At 41.3% G+C, this 19,052-nt stretch overlaps 2 protein-coding genes across 7 annotated transcripts in view; one reads left to right on the top strand and one right to left on the bottom strand.

Moving 5' to 3' along the window:
• The window catches only part of macrod2 (mono-ADP ribosylhydrolase 2), a 388,574-nt gene that overhangs the window by 305,886 nt on the left and 63,636 nt on the right, over window positions 1-19,052 (bottom strand). The window lies entirely within an intron of this gene.
• flrt3 (fibronectin leucine rich transmembrane 3) lies at window positions 3,487-14,977 on the top strand. The gene is made up of 4 exons (XM_038738169.1): window positions 3,487-4,235; window positions 9,763-10,165; window positions 10,256-10,479; window positions 11,514-14,977. The coding sequence occupies exon 4, from the start codon at window positions 11,556-11,558 to the stop codon at window positions 13,503-13,505; it is 1,950 nt and encodes a 649-aa protein (XP_038594097.1). The 5' UTR covers window positions 3,487-4,235; window positions 9,763-10,165; window positions 10,256-10,479; window positions 11,514-11,555; the 3' UTR covers window positions 13,506-14,977.

The following is a 19,052-nucleotide window of genomic DNA, read 5'->3' as shown; positions in this document are numbered from 1 at the left end:
TATGCTGGACTGTGAAAACACTGTATGGTAATTCTATCTTTTATCTCCTTTATTGTGCTGATTAGTGCATTCAGGAGGGGGGTGCTCAACCTAATCTGATCAGAGGGCATTGTGTTTGGGATCATTAACCTATGTGAGGTCTTAACGTTGACAAGTCAGCTCCTACCCCCCCTCTACCTTTTTTTATGGAACTCGCTCATCCCTGGGTTCCTCTGTCTCTACAGACAACATAACAGCAACCAAAGAAAAACAAAAGATGAGGGGAAAAACAGCCGACGGAGCTATTTGCATGGCTTGTCAATCTTCCACAAACACAAGGCCCAAATGACTAGTGACCACAGCCCCCGGACTTGCCTAAGCAGCAGGATGTCGGCCCCTTTCGTCTCTGTTGTTGTTGGCTATTTTCTTTCTCTGGGCTGCATCCTAGTCCCAAGAGACAAAGGGTCAACCTATACCTCAACATCTGGGATCTGCATCAGAAAAGACTAGTACCTTATTGCATGGCCTATTAGCAACCGTGCCGGTGGTAAGGCCCTGCTTCATGTAACTGAAATCCAACAAGCTCTATCAGTCAAAGCCTTCTCTTGCCAACCATTTTGGGCAATGCCATGATACCTGCATTTACATCTTTACCCACACTAATGAAATCCAACATCTGTCTAGATATTTACCCATTGACTGATTCATATATTTTCTTCCCATAACCCTTTTTCTATCCCTGTCACACACATTACACATTCTGCAAATCAAAATTGTGACTAGTCTAGCATAACCAACAGCACCTCTTATCCACAAATCCTAGTTAAACTGTTGTGATACTGAAAAGCTGCCTGTCAGGATGGCAGAGCGGAGATGAAAGGCCCACAGCAAAGATAGCTGCTGATTGCCTGTGGAGGATGAATATGCAAATAAAGCAGAAGGTAAATGGAAAAACAAAGTAGGGGGTTTTGGCAGCAGAATTTTACATGTTCCCCTTTATTTGGCATTGGTTAAGAACACGGAAAGTCTATCAATAATGAATTCCAGTCAGAGCAAGGAAGGAGGCATAAGGGGAAATCAGTCTCTGCTTTTCCCCTGTGAGCCCCAGAGCAGTTTTGGGGCCTATTGTATTTCACACAAGCTTTTCAGTAAACGCACACTAAGTTTAAGTGACAGATAAAATGTAAAATTGAGGGAGATAAAACAATATCCATAACACCTCGGTTACATAACACCAATCAGATTGGGTCTGCATGTTTGGGCAGACAGTCCAGAAAGTAGGGCACCATTGCCTGCCAACTGCAAGCCCTATCTATTGACCACAGCAAAAGCAAAAAAGTAAATCAATTATCTGGTCGAATGTCTGTCATGAGAGACAAAAACTGGGCTCAGGACAGTCTGATATTGAACAAGACCAAGTGAACACTTGCCACCACTGCCACCAGAGCCAAAAGGCACTTTACCTAGCACTTAGCAAAATCAAGTGGCTTAATATATTTAGCTATCTTTGCAAAAATGCAAAACAGTAGAAAACAACCTGTCTGTTGTCTAAATACAGTGAAACTGGCCAGACAGACTAGAGTGCATCTTTGGGAAATGTGAGCACCCGTCCCATTGGACAAAAGATGAACAGGGCAACAGATTTTCCCTGGACTTGAGATAACAGAAATCCAACACCCTCGTCCTCCAGTGGGGCTCTTTGTACGTCTGAGAGAGGGTCAATCAGCAGCCGCTGACAGATGTGTCTGCAGTCGATTTAGCAGAGGAAGCCACGGTGAGGTCAGGCACAGCTCTGTCCCCCTTGAGGGAAGACAAGGATCAAGTCAGGATGTCCGAGACTGACCTTTTCTCACCGCTTAGTCTTTGGCATGCAACACCTGGACTAATATGATAGGATAGTTGAGTTAATTAACAAACCTGCAAAACATTAAGCCTATGTGGAAACTTCACAACACAATAGAAATTTTATTTCATACTGATTTGTCTCCAAATGAACAGCATACAGACAAACAATTTAAATTTGTCTAGAAATCCCATTGTGTTTCGAACAAAAGCAAGAGCCACTCCAGCTGGAAAGCAAACAAATCCAAAAAACTCCAGTGGAGGTCTAAGTAGTTTTGGCAGATGCTCCAGGCTTAAGTGTCTGTTCAATTAGGCACTCCAGTTAAGATGGCAATCATGGTTTAACCGTGTGCCGATGTGTTGAGGCTAGAGTTGGAACAAATTCTGTCCTGGTAAAATAACTGGGCGTGAGACGTCACCGGTGGTCAGACACTTAAACAGTCACTCCTGTGTAGTACGCACCATCCTAATGAGGCAATAACAATTGCTAGGAGTAGAGGTCCATATCAACTCATGAGCAGATAATGGGAGAACAGAGTACAGAAACAGAAATGTGTAAATATTTGTGTAAATGGTGATATTAAATTGTTGCTGTCATTTGTATGTTACGGGGTTACATCCATGAACATCATTTTCTTTAAGCATGCTAAATGATATTGCTTTGTGTAAACTGGGGCCATTTGCAGAATATTGCAAACTCTGGCTTTTCCATTCACCAGATCGGGCTCTAATGCTAGTTTACTGACAAAAGTTGTTCTGTTGCTTTTCTAACTGTCATTAATTATTACAAGGCAGCTGCTCTCTCTTCAGAAACACAAAACATGATAAATTTCAGCTAAGTATTTTATTATCCCCAGGAAGAGTGAATAACACCTCTCTAACAAACCTGTTTGTTTACTGAAAATGAATGCAGACCCTTCAGGCATTCACAACTGAATAGCATAATAGGCTTGAGGTAATTAACAAAAACTAGTATTTAGTGAATGACAGGAGTCTCGTTGACCCACTGGCATTGACAGGAAGCTGATACTGAACAACAGATGAACAGAGCTGCTCCATTACAGCTCAATGCGCCATGTTGTGATGTCTGACTTGTCAGGTAGCCGGAGGGGGAGACACTGGAGATGACGCAGGGCAGGGGAGAGTGTTGGCTGGGTCAGATCTGCTGTACAACCCTTTGACTAACGGCGTGACTCAGTGCTGCTTTGGGCCTGGAAGGGAGCAAACTCACTGTTTGGTTTCATTTAAACATGAAATCAAAGAGGGTCAAACACAAAGCAGAAGGGGCAAAAGTCAGATTGGTTCAGGTATGTCAGAGCAACTCACGTGTTAATGCACAGACACACATAAGCATGCTGTATGTACACATACACAGAAGCAGCCACACACACACACACACACACACACACACACACACACACACACGAGCATAAGCTTTAGCACAATTCTAAATTCTTGTTATAAATTATTCTGGTTCACAACGTCATCAAATATTCATTACCTGTCAAAGTGCGAGAAAAGGCCTGTCTGGTAAATGCTTAACTCATAGAAAAGGTTTTTATTAGCATTTTAGATTTTTAGATCAGATTTTTTACAATGGCTTCGACATAATGATTATACACTTATACACTTGTCGCTCTCTTTCAGAAAATTATGAAAAAAGTATGTTGTATAGATACAAATAGAACACCTGCAACAGAGGCAAATGACAAATCACAACATCTGTAATGAAGCCTCTGATGCCAAAAAAACCTAATCATAAATTATCCTGACAGGTCTTAAACACATATACAAATGATAATTTCACTACAGAGCTAACAAGACCACATACACACAAAGACCCTGTGCATCTTTCATTCTTACCAACATGCACACACATACTGTACATTTTTCACTCCTCTTGGTCTTTTTCTGCCAGTGAGCATTGCTTTCCGACCAGTGACTACTCGCTCCTCTTAAGTGCACACATCTGACAAGGATGTGACTGCCTTTCCCCTTTCCTCCACTCCCCCCTAGTGTATCCATTCAACACTGCATCTTTCCTGTGCATCTCCCAAAAAGAGAGAGAGAGGGGGGGAGAGGCAGAGAGAGAGAGAGACCCCTCCTCCAGATGACATCAGCGCTCTATTGAAGCTAGAGGCAAACACAACTTCACATTAGTATTGAGATCTACCCTGTGCGCCGATTTCCTTGCACAGCCTACAGATTGTGTATGTGTGTGTAGGGGGGCACCAGTAAACATAGCAGTGCTTCTACAGATAAACTGCAAATAGCTCTAGCCTTGTGAGTGAGAGGAGCTTTTTTGGATCTGAATTTAAATCCGTATAGCCTGGATTGGATTATTATTTTTCCCCCGTTGTGAACCCCAATTTAAGAGGATACCTGTTACTTTCCATTTTTGGTTGATTATAGAGGTAAGTGCGTTTTTTGCTGGTACGGTCCTGTTGGGAATGCATCTTCTTTTTGGATCTTCTTTCTGGCTAAAGGAATTGAAAGTCATGCGGAATCCTCAAGAGTTGCTTGTATTTTATTAGTTGCCCTCTTTTTTCCCCTTCTTTTATTTTTTAAATTCTCGGCCCAGGCGTAAAATATTGGGTTTCTCTGAGTTGCTTGTGTCTCACAGATTTAAGCGACAGTAGAATGGTGGTGGTGGGGGGGGGGATTGTGAGTGCACTTTTCTTCCACATAACCAAATTAAGCTCTTCGATTGGTTTACGCACTGCAAGTCATTCAGCTCAGTTTGGCATTTAAAAACAGACTTATCCATCTCGTCATGGCAAGCCCCTCTCATGCCTGCAACTTGCTGCTTCGATCCTGCGCTGCGTCCCTCTTCATTCTGCATGTGTCCAGTGAAGACCACAAACGGCAGATCTCTGTTCTTGCTCGCGTTTTTCCTCTATCTAGATGGATTTCTTGTTGCGACAGGCGAAATTTGCTTCTTGATCACAGTCATATCCCGCCTCAGTACATTGGTCAAAACATGTGAAAAGCACTTAAGGGAGCAACAGGGACGTCTAAAATCTTTCCGTTCCTTATTTCAGCTTTTGATACTCCTAAACCAGTGGAGAAATAATCAGTGGCGAATACGCAAACTTGATAGGATTAGGGGAATGTGTGATTTAGTCACGGTGTCGCAGCCCGAGAAGACACCCCGGCGTGCAGCTGAAATTGCAGTTGCGGATCCCGCGGTGTTGGACATGAAGGGGCAGCTGGAGAAACTCCGCTAAATGCGTCTCCGGCGTCACTGTCTGGACAACAGACCAGCTCCTATTCATGTCCTACTCCATTGAAATGTACTGTGTGCAACTGTAAGCTTGCAGATGATATGGACGTCCCCCCTCCCTAAAAAAACAACAACACAGAAAACACACGATACGTTGTGAGAGCTTTATGATGGGGCGCAGTCATGAAGGTCCCCTGAAAAATGCACAAAATAGAACCCATTCAAGTTTCATACGCATCAGTTCGCACATAAGCAGCGGCTCATTTAACGCAGATAACATGCTGTAACGTTACATTAACAATGAGTCAAAACAAATATCTGACATTACAGTACAGTTGCAAGCTCTGTTGTGACTGTCGTATTAATACGCATCCAGAAATAAACGCGGTTTACAGTAAGATAATGACTTCTGCTCATATGGCCGACTGACAGCAGATTTTCCACTCTAATGTCAATCTATGATGCCAATGAATCAAAGCCCGCTGTTTCTTTCTCCATACAAACCTGATATTTATCCCATTATATCAATGCAATAAAGTGGTCGCCTTCAATCTTCTTTCAGCCTAATGTCTTGTGGGCAACACCAGGACATGGACAGTTGTTTTTTTTAACATAGGCTACATCTTTTTATCTTCAAGAAACATATAACATCACCCAGGTTTAAAACAATGAATGAAATAGTATATTTAGGCAACAGTCTGATTTCAGTAAATCACTGATAATGGCCTCAAACCTAACTTCAATTGTCAAGCAATGTAATGGTTGCTCTTTGTTGTCCAGCGTGTTTGAGAGACAAAGAAATAAATAGCCTGTTAAACATAGCAGACATGAGAACAGACCCAATTGTCTTCACTGATGACTGCCTGAGGCAAAAGTCCCCAGTCAGTTGCTTTCAGAGGGAATTCACATTGCAGATTAACAACTAACCAGGTCACTACAGACAGAATTTTCTATTGCCAGAAATCTTAAAGCATAAAATATGAATGAATGTGTTTGGAAAAAAAAGTAATAAGACTTTCATAACTTCCAAGACATATTTGAGATTCAACACAATTCTGAGGAGGCCCAATTCAGTTCTTTTCATAATTTATTTAGCTACTAAGCAACATCTATCCCAAGCTTTAAGAGACAAATCATTTCATATTGGTCACTAAAAGAGAAGGTGTAAACGTGGCCGCAAGGTATAAATACTGCAGGAAAACCTTTGCAAGCGATATGACTCAGGAAAAACTGTAGATAGCCCAGTAGGGAGGTTAACAAATCTCTGTATTGTAGGTAGGTGTCTGGCCTGTGCTGAGATGGGCTCCTGTGTGCAACTTAACATGAGTATTCAGTGTTTTTCTGTTTGCTTGTCACAAACAGACATACACAGACACATTTCATCTTGCAGTGCCTACCACCCCCATGTGGGGAAAAAACCACTGCAGCTGCTACAGATCTCTTCTTTCAGGCTGTTACAAAAGAGAGACCCCCGTCTGTCCCAGGCCTCTCTATGCTCCTAATGGGCCAGAAAAAGTATCATCTGTTCAGCCCATCTAAAGACAGCACCAGGAGGCCACATAACAAATCTGTGAAACTATCAAAGATTTTTGCCCATTTTCTCTTCGGCCGAAATGTGTTCTGTGTCCCTGTGAATTCAGATGTGACCATGAATGTTCCATTGTGTCTCAGGACCACAGCAGGCCACTGCCCGGTGTCTTGACATACAACTTACTAATAGGTAAATCAATGGAAGACACAAGGTTTCATGACACACAAAAATTAACAATAACCCATCTCGTTTAAAAACAGAAAATCAAGAAACAATAAATTTAAATACAAGAAAATACAAACGGACACTACATTTTGCCTTCATATCAGGTTAACTTCAACTGTTCTTCACTAAAATATCATACAGACATAAACAACTCATGTTCCTTTGAGGGTTTGCTTAAAACCTACGAACTTGCTGAGTAACATTGCAGGCAAAATGCATACAGACCAAAGTCTGAAAAAGAAATATAACCCACAATAATGACATTGTGTGCAATCAATCATAATTCAAAAGTATATTATAAATTAGAATGAATAATCAACAGCAGATACAAACAACATTGATTTCCCAATGGAGAGCTCTACCGTGGTTCAAAATTAATTTCAGGGCTCATGAATAATTCAACAGTCACCCATTACTACTTCTAGAGCTCTTCCCCTACTAAATGCAGCCTATGTAATATTATTCTGTATTTTACTGAACTAAAAGTCATTATAATCTGCAATACTTTTGACAGGCATGAAATTGTTTCTATTTGAGTTTTTCCAAAGCCTTTCTTGTGCCGTGTATGACTAGGGGGCACAAAGTCTTGGGTTCTGTTATTGCAGACTAATGTGCATTTATGCGTGTTGAGCTCACAATGGCTATCAGTGTCCAGCTTTGTGTAAGCCTCCCACGCTCTCCACTGAAAGGTAACTAGCTGTACACACACACACACACACACACACACACACACTTCTACCAGAATGCTCAATTTAACTTCGCCAGTTCAGATTAAATGAAGCAAAAGCCACGTTGACTGCTAGAGAAATCTCCTGTCGGCCGGCCGAGCTTATTAGAACGATGGAGAAAGACATCCATCACTAAAAATGTTTAACTCAGCCTCTATTGCTCTCAAAATGATTGTGTGAAAACATAGCATGTGTGTTTGTGTGAGTAGGGGTAGGGTATGAGTTAATTTATATATATATATATATATATATATATATTAGAGGAGTTTGCCTGAATAAAATGCTTTAATATGTAAACCTCCTCTGTTGAGGCTACAAGGTCCTCATGCTTGCCTTGTAGCGAACAATAGAGAGGGGCCACTCTCCTGAAATCCGATGAGCGTGGAAAAAGAAAAGGGAAAAATAGTCAAGCATCTAGGCCTGACTATGCTCCTCCTCGAGTAAGCATGATGTGCATGGTTCAAAGCGCAATATACAATATAACGTCACACTGAGGCCTACGATACATTATTCTACATAATGTTTTTGTTCTTTCTGACTATATTTACACTTGTGTTAAAATGAATAACCATGTCTCTTGTCCCTTCTACTCGACATTGAGTCTGATTCTGTTATCTCAGCAGGTAACAGAGTTGTAGTGGCCAATGAAAGGCAAATAACTGGAGATGTTGCCCCATATCATATATGGGGCTATTTATGTAGACAATCACCCTGTCTCACAACCCTAAAAGCCTATTATTCAGAGTGCAGATAGATTTAGCTGGGTTGCCTTGATAAGACAGAAATGTAGAGACTATTACTTTCTTTTATGTAACGCTAAGAATTCAAGGATCCAAATCAAGACTACGTACTTAACAATATTCAGAGGATGGAGAACTTTACAAAATGAGGTGAAAGGGGCTATTTAAAATTGAAATAGCTTGACTAAGTGCTGCATTAAAAGTTCATTCCAGCAGACAGACAGCACATATCCCTCTATCATCCCGCCATTTTCTAAAACTCCATTACTGAATTTCATCTTTTTTTCCCCCCCTTGTCAGACTCCTTTATTCCAGAAGTTAGTAGAGGTCACATCTGGTGCTTTTTCCCCAGACTCTAATCTACTACTAAATGTAATACTGGACTGAGGGGCCGTGTTTAGATGGAACAGAAGGAAGAAGGGAGGGGCGTTATTATTAGACAGCATCTCATGAGTTGTAATCGAGTTACAAGCCTCTCAATTCCCTAATCTTCTCCTTGTCATGGGCTACAACTGTTAAATGGCGGGGCCCCGTGTTCCTAATTTACCTTTACATGTTTTACAGCAAACACTGGCTGCCGGCAGGTCACAGGAATGGTTACATATAAGGACACAAAGCTATTGTGTTGTAAGAGGAAGCATAACATTTTCTTTGGCAAGGGAAATTATATTGTTACTTATAGAAAAAGCATTCATAGAATACAAAGAGAGGACGGGGTGGGGGTAAGGGGTCACCAAGAGGAGCCAAGAGTGACAGGTATAGATACAAAATTCAAATGGGCCTCATTTGTCATGAGTGATTTTCACAGTGAGTAATTCAACATGCAGTGAATGGATATGTTTTTCCTCTTGTGTGGAATATGTAAGAGTCTTGTTTTTAAACTAGCACAGACTGTATTTTTTTAATCACAGGACTAGTTCTCTTGTAAAACACGAAACGCTTAGCTAAGCAGTGAATTAGACTGAGAAGGGCAAAGGGGCTCCACCCTTAGCCATTGTGTTGGGGTCTAGATCACTGTTGTCTTTCGTATGCATAGACATTCTTTCTTGTATCACCATAGAAAAGAAATGTAGTCTGTTAGAGTAACGGGCTGTAAAAGGTCAACAGATTAAACCGTAGGCTAAGGAAAGGGTATTTTTATATAAGAATTCACAATGTAAGGGAGGTCAGAGTTGGGTATGAGAACCATTCCTACACTTAATTAGATTTCCCCAGTGTCAACATCTAGTTCACATAAGGTTTTATACTAAAGTTAGTGACTGAAATGAGTACTTGAAATGTACAGGGGAGTAGAGAATAATATATATTCCTAAATTGTTACCTGAAAAAAAAAAAGAACAATAAAAGTATTACTAACTAACTTAAATGCATAATACCTTTTTTTATCAATCGTCAAGGATTACTTACAACTTGTTACCTGATCTTTAAAACGTCCTATTGTACTATGACTGAATTTGGGCACTAAATGTGTTTGTCTCTGGTTATTTTTCATAGCACCACCCCAGGTGTGAGGAGAGCACAGTATGAGTCAAGCTGCAGATGCGTGAGGAAGGCTGTGACCAGAAGGATAAGCACCTTGCCCCGTTTTGCTCCTGAGAGGAAAGAAGAACATTGGTTATCTGCTTCAGGAGAAGGGACCAAAGCCCTGGATTAATGTGTATACAGGCTCAACAAGGGAGCAGAGGATTCTGGGTTACCTGAAGACCTGGAGTACACAAGTGAACAGACCTGGATTGAGCCCGTGGTACAGGGGATTGGCATGGCTCAGACCAGCTTTGTGTCAGCTCATCATGCCTGTCGGGCCTGATTGCAGAAAGGATCCTTTGCTAAAGCTCACCCTGTCCTACACACGGATCACTATACAACACCCAAAAAATCTCATTTGCAGTTATGGCTGGTGAGCTCAACAATTTCCACACCCATTAAGATTTTTAGTATTACCTGAGAGCGCATGCTTTGTCATTGAGAGGGGATGCTTTTTCTACAGGCTTATCTGCCATGGTAAAGGCAATGAAAGCATGAGCCTCTGACAACACAGAGGAGGTCATCGTCCAAACAAGGATCAGCTCAGCAAACAGTGAGCAGGTCAGGATATCACCAGAAACCCCTCGGACAAACTTTTCCTTTCAGAAAGGATAATAGCAAATTCAAGAGGAAATCTTGATTGGATTTTTGGTGGCAGGAAAGGATTTACCACATCGTATAAATCAGGTATGACAAATACAGATTGCTTTGCTTTTTTCCACTTCACTGACCAGACCACAATTTCTAATGAGACGTGCAGGAAGACAGGTCATGGCAGGAATTCATAATTAAAGCAATAAATCAGTATTAGCCTAATTAAAAGGTAACTACACATTGATAGTGAAAAAAAGAGACAGACAACTATTTGGCACCTTCTGCTTTGTACCATGGTTTTGTTAATATCAAGGCCATCTGCTCTAAGTTTATGAATTGTGAAATTTAATACCTTGGTTAAAAAAAATCTAAGCTGTACATTTTCTGAATTTTTAACATACCGAATTTACAGAGATCATTAACATAGTGCTGTGCAAGAACAAATAATGCTACAAATTTCATTTTCTAACCTTGTAAAACTCCTTAAAACATGTCCTGCTTGGGTCTTAATCTGAAAAGATGTAGCTAGATATTTCTTCTCTACCTAGTTAAACCCCAGAATTTGAATAGCTAAAGGCATGGGTAATGATCTAGCGGGACTTAAGAGTATATCAGTCCCACAACAGATCAACAACAAAGCCTGACTTTGTTCACCCTCGTGGTCTGTAGCGATGAAAGGCAGCCTTGAGATAGAAACGTGTAAAACAACTAGGGAAAGCTATTACATTTCACAAGTCAGGGCCAAAAAGCAGAGGCACAGAGATTCAATTCACAGAGCTCACAAGTTGGAACATTTCTTATAAAATTTTTTTACAAAAAGCAGTTCTATTTCTAAAGAAGGTTGCATTCCTTATCCTATGAAATCTATAGATGATGTAAAACCTGCTCTGGATAAAAAGTGTTTTGTAAAAAAAAAAAAAAAAAGTTTTCATTTTCACTGTCTGGCAATCCTAATGATCAGTTCATATCAATTTAATAGGAGGAATTCAAACTGATTATTTCAGCAGTTGTTTAATCTAGAAAGTGCTGCAGGCAGCATTTCAAACACCCTGCAATTATGAGAACAGGAATTTGGCTCTCCTTTAAAGGCCTTGTGCATTAAATGTACCCTTCTGTCTTCTCCCCAGGGGCTCTTGAGTGATTAGACTGCCAGGCAACACAGCTTCAAGATGGTACATCAATGCAAGGCCTTTATCCTCTTCCTCATAAGGGTCGGGCTGCTGCTGGGTCTTGCTAACCCCCTGGTGACCTCCACCTCATGTCCCTCAGCCTGCCGCTGTGATGGGACCTTCATCTACTGTAATGACCGTGGCCTGACTTCCATCCCCACTGGTCTACCCCAGGATGCTACAGTGCTGTTTCTGCAAAACAATCGCATCAAGAGTTCGGGTATTCCTGCAGAGCTCCGCAGGCTCTCAAATGTGGAGAAGATCTACCTTTACTGCAACAATCTGGATGAGTTCCCCACTAACCTTCCTCTTGGCCTAAAAGAGCTCCACCTTCAGGAGAACAACATTCGGATGATTACTCATGCCTCTTTAGCCCAAATTCCCTACATTGAGGAACTGCACCTGGATGATAACTCAGTATCAGCAGTCAGCATAGAGGAGGGGGCGTTCAGGGACAGTAATCACCTCAGACTGCTTTTTCTCTCCAGAAACCATCTTAGCACCATCCCTTTAGGCCTACCCATGAGCATTGAGGAGTTGCGCTTTGATGACAACCGCATCTCCTCCATCTCAGAGCAGTCGCTGCAAGATCTCATCAACCTGAAGCGACTAATCCTGGATGGTAACCTGCTCAACAACCGTGGGATTGGGGAGATGGCTTTAATCAACCTGATCAACCTGACTGAGCTCTCGCTAGTGAGAAACTCATTGACATCACCGCCAGCCAACTTACCAGGCAACAGTTTGGAGAAGCTGCAGCTACAAGATAATCACATTAATCGGGTCCCGCCTGGGGCTTTTGCCTTCCTTAGGCAGCTGTATCGCCTGGACCTGTCTGGCAACAACCTGAGCAGCCTCCCTCAGGGTGTGTTTGAAGATCTGGACAATCTCACACAGCTCCTGCTACGCAACAACCCATGGCAATGCACTTGCAGGATGAAATGGGTGCGTGATTGGCTGCGGTCGTTGCCATCTAAAGTGAATGTACGTGGCTTCATGTGCCAGGGTCCTGATAAGGTGAAAGGCATGGCGATTAAAGACCTAACTACAGACATGTTTGAATGCACAGATTCAGAACTCCCCACGTATGAGACAAGCACAGTCTCCAACACTGTGCGTCCCTCACAGCCCCAGTGGCCCTCATTTGTGACTAGAAGGCCTGTAGTAAAAGGGCCTGACATCGGTAAGAAATACCACAGCACTACCACCACTTCAGGCAGAAAGATCCTCACCATCAGTGTGAAGTCAAGTAGTGCAGATACAATACACATATCATGGAGGGTGTCACAGCCAATGACTGCCCTACGGCTCAGCTGGCTAAAGCTGGGACACAGTCCTGCATTTGGATCCATCACTGAGACCATTGTGCAGGGAGAGAGGACGGAGTACCTGCTCACTGCGCTGGAGCCAGAGTCTTCCTATAGGATATGCATGGTTCCCATGGAGACCAACAACATTTACCTGTCAGATGAGACCCCCGTTTGCATAGAGACAGAGACTGGTTCTCACAAACCATACAACCCGACCACGACTTTAAACAGAGAGCAGGAGAAAGAGCCTTACAAAAATTCCAGTCTGCCTTTGGCTGCTATCATTGGAGGGGCTGTGGCTCTATTGGCAATAATCATGTTGGCACTGGTGTGTTGGTATGTCCACAGGAATGGTTCACTTTTTTCCAGGAACTGCACCTACAACAAAGGCCGTCGGAGAAAGGATGACTATGCTGAGGCTGGCACTAAGAAGGACAACTCCATCCTAGAAATACGAGAGACTTCTTTTCAAATGATACCTATAAATCACCTACCTGTGTCCAAGGAGGAGTTTGTGATACACACAATTTTCCCACCTAATGGCCTGAGTTTATACAAAAGCCCACATAGCGAGAACAGTATTAACAACAGGAGCTACAGAGACAGTGGAATACCAGATTCAGACCATTCCCATTCATGATATTGCGCAGGCCATTCATGATGAGTGTGTGACTTAAACAGAGTGGCAAGACTTTCACAAAACACTGGATCTATAAGACTAAGGAAGCAATGTTCTGTACATTTGCCATATAATTTATATTTAAGGACATTTTATGAAGACAGAGAACGTCCGAGTTACAGGCCATCACTGAACCAACAGTGGGTATTGTAACTAACTGCAATTCTATATTTTAGGGTTTTGTAGTAATTTGTACTGTATTTCCTTTGCTTAAGGTTATCGACCAACTAAAAGAAACTCTGTGTTCTACTGAGATGACTTGTCAACTGTGAAAGTGGGTTTTCATTGCTGTGTTGAACAATCAGACCTTAGAAAACCTTGTAGTATAAGCACAGGTCATTCTTTTAACTTTGTGGCTGTCTGAAAAACAAAAAGGCAAAAAAATGACATGAAGTAAACTAAGGCACAGCTGATCAACTAATTCGCAAAGCAGGCATGTTGCCCTCTAAAACAATGTGCAGTCAGTAGCTGTCTCCACATACAACGGACCGAGAGACTTGCTCTAGTATTCATCTGGTATGAAGTACGAATAACTAAAGATGAGGTGCCATGCTTTATTTCTCTGCTTGTTCAGTGTGTGATATATATATTTTTTTGTTTGCAAGAAGAAGAAACACAGCAAGAGAACCCAAGCAGGGTTCCAGTGTTTCTGATAGGATTGTAGGCCACAGCACAGGGCAGATAAAGCACATCGACCTTAAGGAGTTCTCTACTCCTCAAAACAAGTAGACTGGACAGGCTGACACAGAGGACCCCCCACTATCTCTATTTGTACAAGCCAACAATGGCCAAACGACAATGGCGGCATTCTTTAGTACCATGTACATACGTCATTCTAGTCACCAGGCCAAAAAGACAAAACATGTTGGCTTTTAGAATTACCACAGTGTCAGCAACTCCTCGTTATGAGTATTATTTTGTATTATTTTCCAAATGAACACACTCTTACGTTTCCACAATTTGAAGTTAACTGTTCTTAACAATTAAAAACCAAAGTGCATTGTATGCCCTTTGGCCAGTCTTGTATGTGCCTTGATCCAATGCTTATTGTATTTAGCTTTTTAAGAAACCAGTGACTTTTTTTCATACACACTTGAATATGAAAATATTGGTCATATTACAGAATAAAAGTGGACAAAAATAACTTTGCTCTTCCTTACCTTGAGTACAACAAACCCCATTTAAAATAATACTTTGATTTTTTATTGTTCTGTTCAATTACTATTATCAAATCATGGTCTGCTGAGATTGCTCAATTAATTTGTTTCTACTCAAGAGAATTCTATCTTCATACAAATGTGAGCTGCCCTGGAGTAACAAGGAAGGCTACAGGGGACCTGTATTATTCATTCATATTTCAAATTACTGTCTAGGCACACAATCTAAAATGCTTGGAGATAAAAAAAAAAAAAAAAAAAACATACCCTAATGCATTTTTATCATTCACAAATATCTGAACTCTCTCGTCTTAGCTCACAGCCTTAAAACCACAGCTCCCCTTCTAAGACACAGTGAACTCCTTAACAATAACTCAGATACTGTTCTTGAAACCCAGTTTTCCACTCCATGGGCAGTCTGTAGAGCAACATCTGCTTGAGGCTGCAGTTGCTCTTTCATGCGGTGAAGCCATGTGTGATTTATCCGATTGGCCAGAGAGAGAAATGTCACAGTAGAGTAGAAATAGGGCTGTGGAGAGATTGGACTCTAGGGTTTGATGAACTTCACAGGCACCAGGGCAACTGAAAACTAATGACGAGCCACCATATGGAGGGTGGTACAGGCAGACCCTGATGGGAATGCCCGTCCCCGCAGAGGACAGAGTATATATACACTACTCTCGGCTCCAGGCATCACACTTAATGACATGGTTACAGCTTACCCGGACTAGGGCCCATCAAATAGTTAAACAGTAAAATAGCCTATTAGCCTATTTTACACATGCATCCAACAGAATATCTTGTGAAAGCCAATTAAAGTTAATGCATTTAAATTATACTTGCTAGACTCTAGCATTGACCATACTCAAAAAACAAAAGCCAAAAAAGTATTCAGTATGCATCACAAAAAATATTGCATACCCACATTCACACACCCACAAGCTCTTAACACAGTGAAAGCTTTAATTACAGTAAGGGGAGCCGCTAAAAGCTGCACAAGCTATCCAAACCTTAAGTTCACACTAACCCTGCCCTTTACACTAAATATATATCACACTGACTTGCAAAGTCAACAGTAAACAGACAGTCTACTTTTAGAATGCTGAATAGTAATAGTTTCCACATGAATGCGGTCAATAGTTTTTTTGTACTTTGACTGTTCAGCCATAGTCCTATCTTATTTGACTAAAGAAAAAAGAAAAACTACATGATAAAACCTTGCAACACACTATATTCACATTTTATGCTGACCTACAAAAGCATAAAAGAAACAATATAATGTGCTATGATCTGTTTTTAAGTAAATTAAACCAAACAAAAAGTTGTACAGTTTTCTCATTGGTATTATTGGCCTAGCAGTATATGTGTAAGAGGAGATCTCAGCTGGCCTCACAGTTTCAGCTTCTCCCTGATGAATGAGGCAGCTCTACAAATGTTGAGAAATGAAAAAGGGCTCTGCCGCTTGAGCAGTGTCCATATGTCTAGTAATTGCTAGAACCTCTCAAAAAGTGTTATTTTTGAGCCAGAAAGACTACAAACATAGTATATCAATGAGATCACTAAAATTTCTTTAGCAGGAACAGTAATCTTTTATGTGTTACTGATTAGCTTTTGGTATTAAGTAAATTACTCACACAGGTTTGTAGCGGACCACTTTAAAGCTCTGAGAATGAGCAAGCCGCTCTCACATTTTCTCTCACCTGTGTGATAAATTACAGTTAAGCCAAATGGTGAAAGCAGCATTCTTTTGTTGTGACTTTCACTAAAAATAATACATTAACCAGAGCAGCTTTGTGCATTTTGGCTTTCCCAAGTATAAGGCAAAATTGATGATCCAGACTGCTGACAACCCTGCGTGACCTCACTTATCACTCATGACCCTTAACCCATGTGTCCTTTTAAACAATTCCTTAATCACTCTCATGTTCTCACTGAGGTCAGACAAGTCTTTAAACAACACATGATGCCACATGCATTTGTCTCCTGTGTGACACACACAGAAGCTAATTATGTTTGTCTTTTATGTAACCCAGAGTTTAAAGCTAATGGGGGCAGCTGCACTGTCTGCCCCAGGCTGCTGTTATTCCTATTGTTATGGTACTGGTCAGGCAGTCAGTCACATTTGCATTCCTATAGATGCTCTTATCAAAGCGCCCTTGGATGACCTCACCATTGCCAATGGCTAGGCATGGTTCTTCTCCATCAGCACCATTAGTAAGATCAAAAAAGCACAGGCCATGTGACCCTAGGACTGATTAGAGGTCATTGAGGTAAGGTCAGACTCAGTTCAAGGATCTCAAGAGATGAAAAATGGATGAATATCAGTGCCCACAAGACATTGCCAGTCATCAGGGACTCTAATAGGCAACCTGTCCACCATATGCATGCTCTGTTTTGGAGAGACCCCCTAGCGTTCATATCAGGGCATTCTTAGCAGGGACGCCAGAAATTATGGGGAAAAACACTAAGAAGAAAAGGTCAAATGTTTAGCTAATGGCTGAATTCCCCTCAGAGCCATACAAAGGCTCACAGCATAAAGTTAAAACCATGCGTTAATACAGAGGAGACCAATTTGATTTTTTTAATTTGCCATTTTAAAATGAGATGGTTTATCAACATGATTAGGCATGCTAGACTAGGGCGCCTTACTAAATTCTACAAAACAAGATAAATTGCTAAGACTTGACACAAGGGTGACACAAATCAACAGCAATGTGTCAGCATGAAGGAATAATCAAAGTTCAATAGTCTGGTCACATACTACTTAATGGTAGTAATGTACAGTCAAATGGGATGTCTTGCAGCACCTCGGCATATTGAACATTTTGTTCTAAAAAAAAAATATTACCCAGGAAAAAAGCCCCTTGTTATTAAACTCTTGTTAAAAAGTGTGCTTCATCAGTACATAGTCTGGTATTCCAAAAACAACCACATATTCAAAGCAAAAACAAAGGGGCGCTTGCTTTTCCCTCATATCCTATTGCACACAGCTTGCACATCAAACAGACCCATGATTTAATGGACTCTAAATGCTGAGCAGAGTGGTGCTGGGGTCAGAAACCAAACCAAGGCTCAGGGCCTCCCAGAAAGTCTGCACTTCTGCCAATCTGTAAAATGTGTGTGTGTGTTCATGTGTATGAGGTATAAAAAAGACAAGAAAACTGTGAATGTTGATGTTCAAATTTGCTGTTATTAATGCAAACATGCTTGTGAATGTCTGGCTGTGGTCATGGAGATACACACAAATGAGTATCTATGACGGGAAATGCAGAATCCTCAAAGGCATATAAAACAAAGACCACTTTTACTGTCATTTGACTATTCCTGTACCTGACAGGATGTTTTTGATTTTCAAGCCATCTTCATCACCCATTCATGATTGCATTTGACAATATGAGGCTCATGCTTACCCAGGCGAATGTCCGCATGAGTGAGTATGCTTTGTCTTCTTATGTGTAATTATGAACATTATAGTGGTTATGATTACTTGTACTTTCATGGGAACCAGTGCATATTGTTCACACATCTAAACGAACACAAACAGACAATCATACTGATTGGTATGCATGCAAGCAGAATAACCTCAAGCCATCACATCCCTTCCTTAAAATTGTCCCAAGACTGTCATGTGACTTTGTTGCTCTCAGTCACAAGCACAGCCTGTTCTAGCTGTAAAAGAGCGGAGGGGAGAAAACAGTGTGTCCGCTGAGAGACGTGTCAGTGTGAGTGATGTGCTCCTGTGTGGGGGGTGTTGTCCTCTCCACTCTGTCTCTGACCAGCTCCCATCTACCACCCTCCAGGCCAAGACCCTCTCCATCTCCTCACATTACTCAATGACCTGAAACCACAGGGCCAAAAAACCTAACCAGCTCCTCAGTCTTCTTAATGAATCCAATTTTTTGCCTGAGAGCACAAGGCGTGCACATACATCCATCGCAACTCTAAATTATCTGACATTAATACAAATTAACAAGAGCCATCGCCATCAAGACTGTGCCACCCCACAATGGACAATGACAACACATCTATATTACTATATGAAGATAGCAACTTATTCTATAGTCAATAATCTCATTTAAAAACAGGCTATAACAAAAACAAAAGCAGAGGGGCTGATTGGTGTTGGTGCCATTGCACTATGAATTATACACAATATGTTATGAAAATATCCATATAATTGACTCTGCTCTATGGCAGCCATTAATTCCTGTCCTCCATTAAGTGGTTTAAATGATCTTGTAAGAGGCCATACATCTCCTGATGCCCTTTATGAGATCAACACCACGTCTCCCTTGGAACTTAATCGACCCTCAGTCCCATTTGTCCATGAAGTCTGATGCAGAGGAATAAT

The sequence above is a fragment of the Micropterus salmoides genome, unplaced genomic scaffold (genome assembly GCF_014851395.1).
Source record: "Micropterus salmoides isolate LMB-PRFRI ecotype aquatic unplaced genomic scaffold, ASM1485139v1 Ms_hic_scaffold_22, whole genome shotgun sequence".
In the NCBI taxonomy this organism is placed as follows: Eukaryota; Metazoa; Chordata; class Actinopteri; order Centrarchiformes; family Centrarchidae; genus Micropterus; species Micropterus salmoides.
The sequence above is the reverse complement of the archived record's forward strand: the minus strand, read 5'-3'. Positions and strand labels throughout refer to the sequence as shown.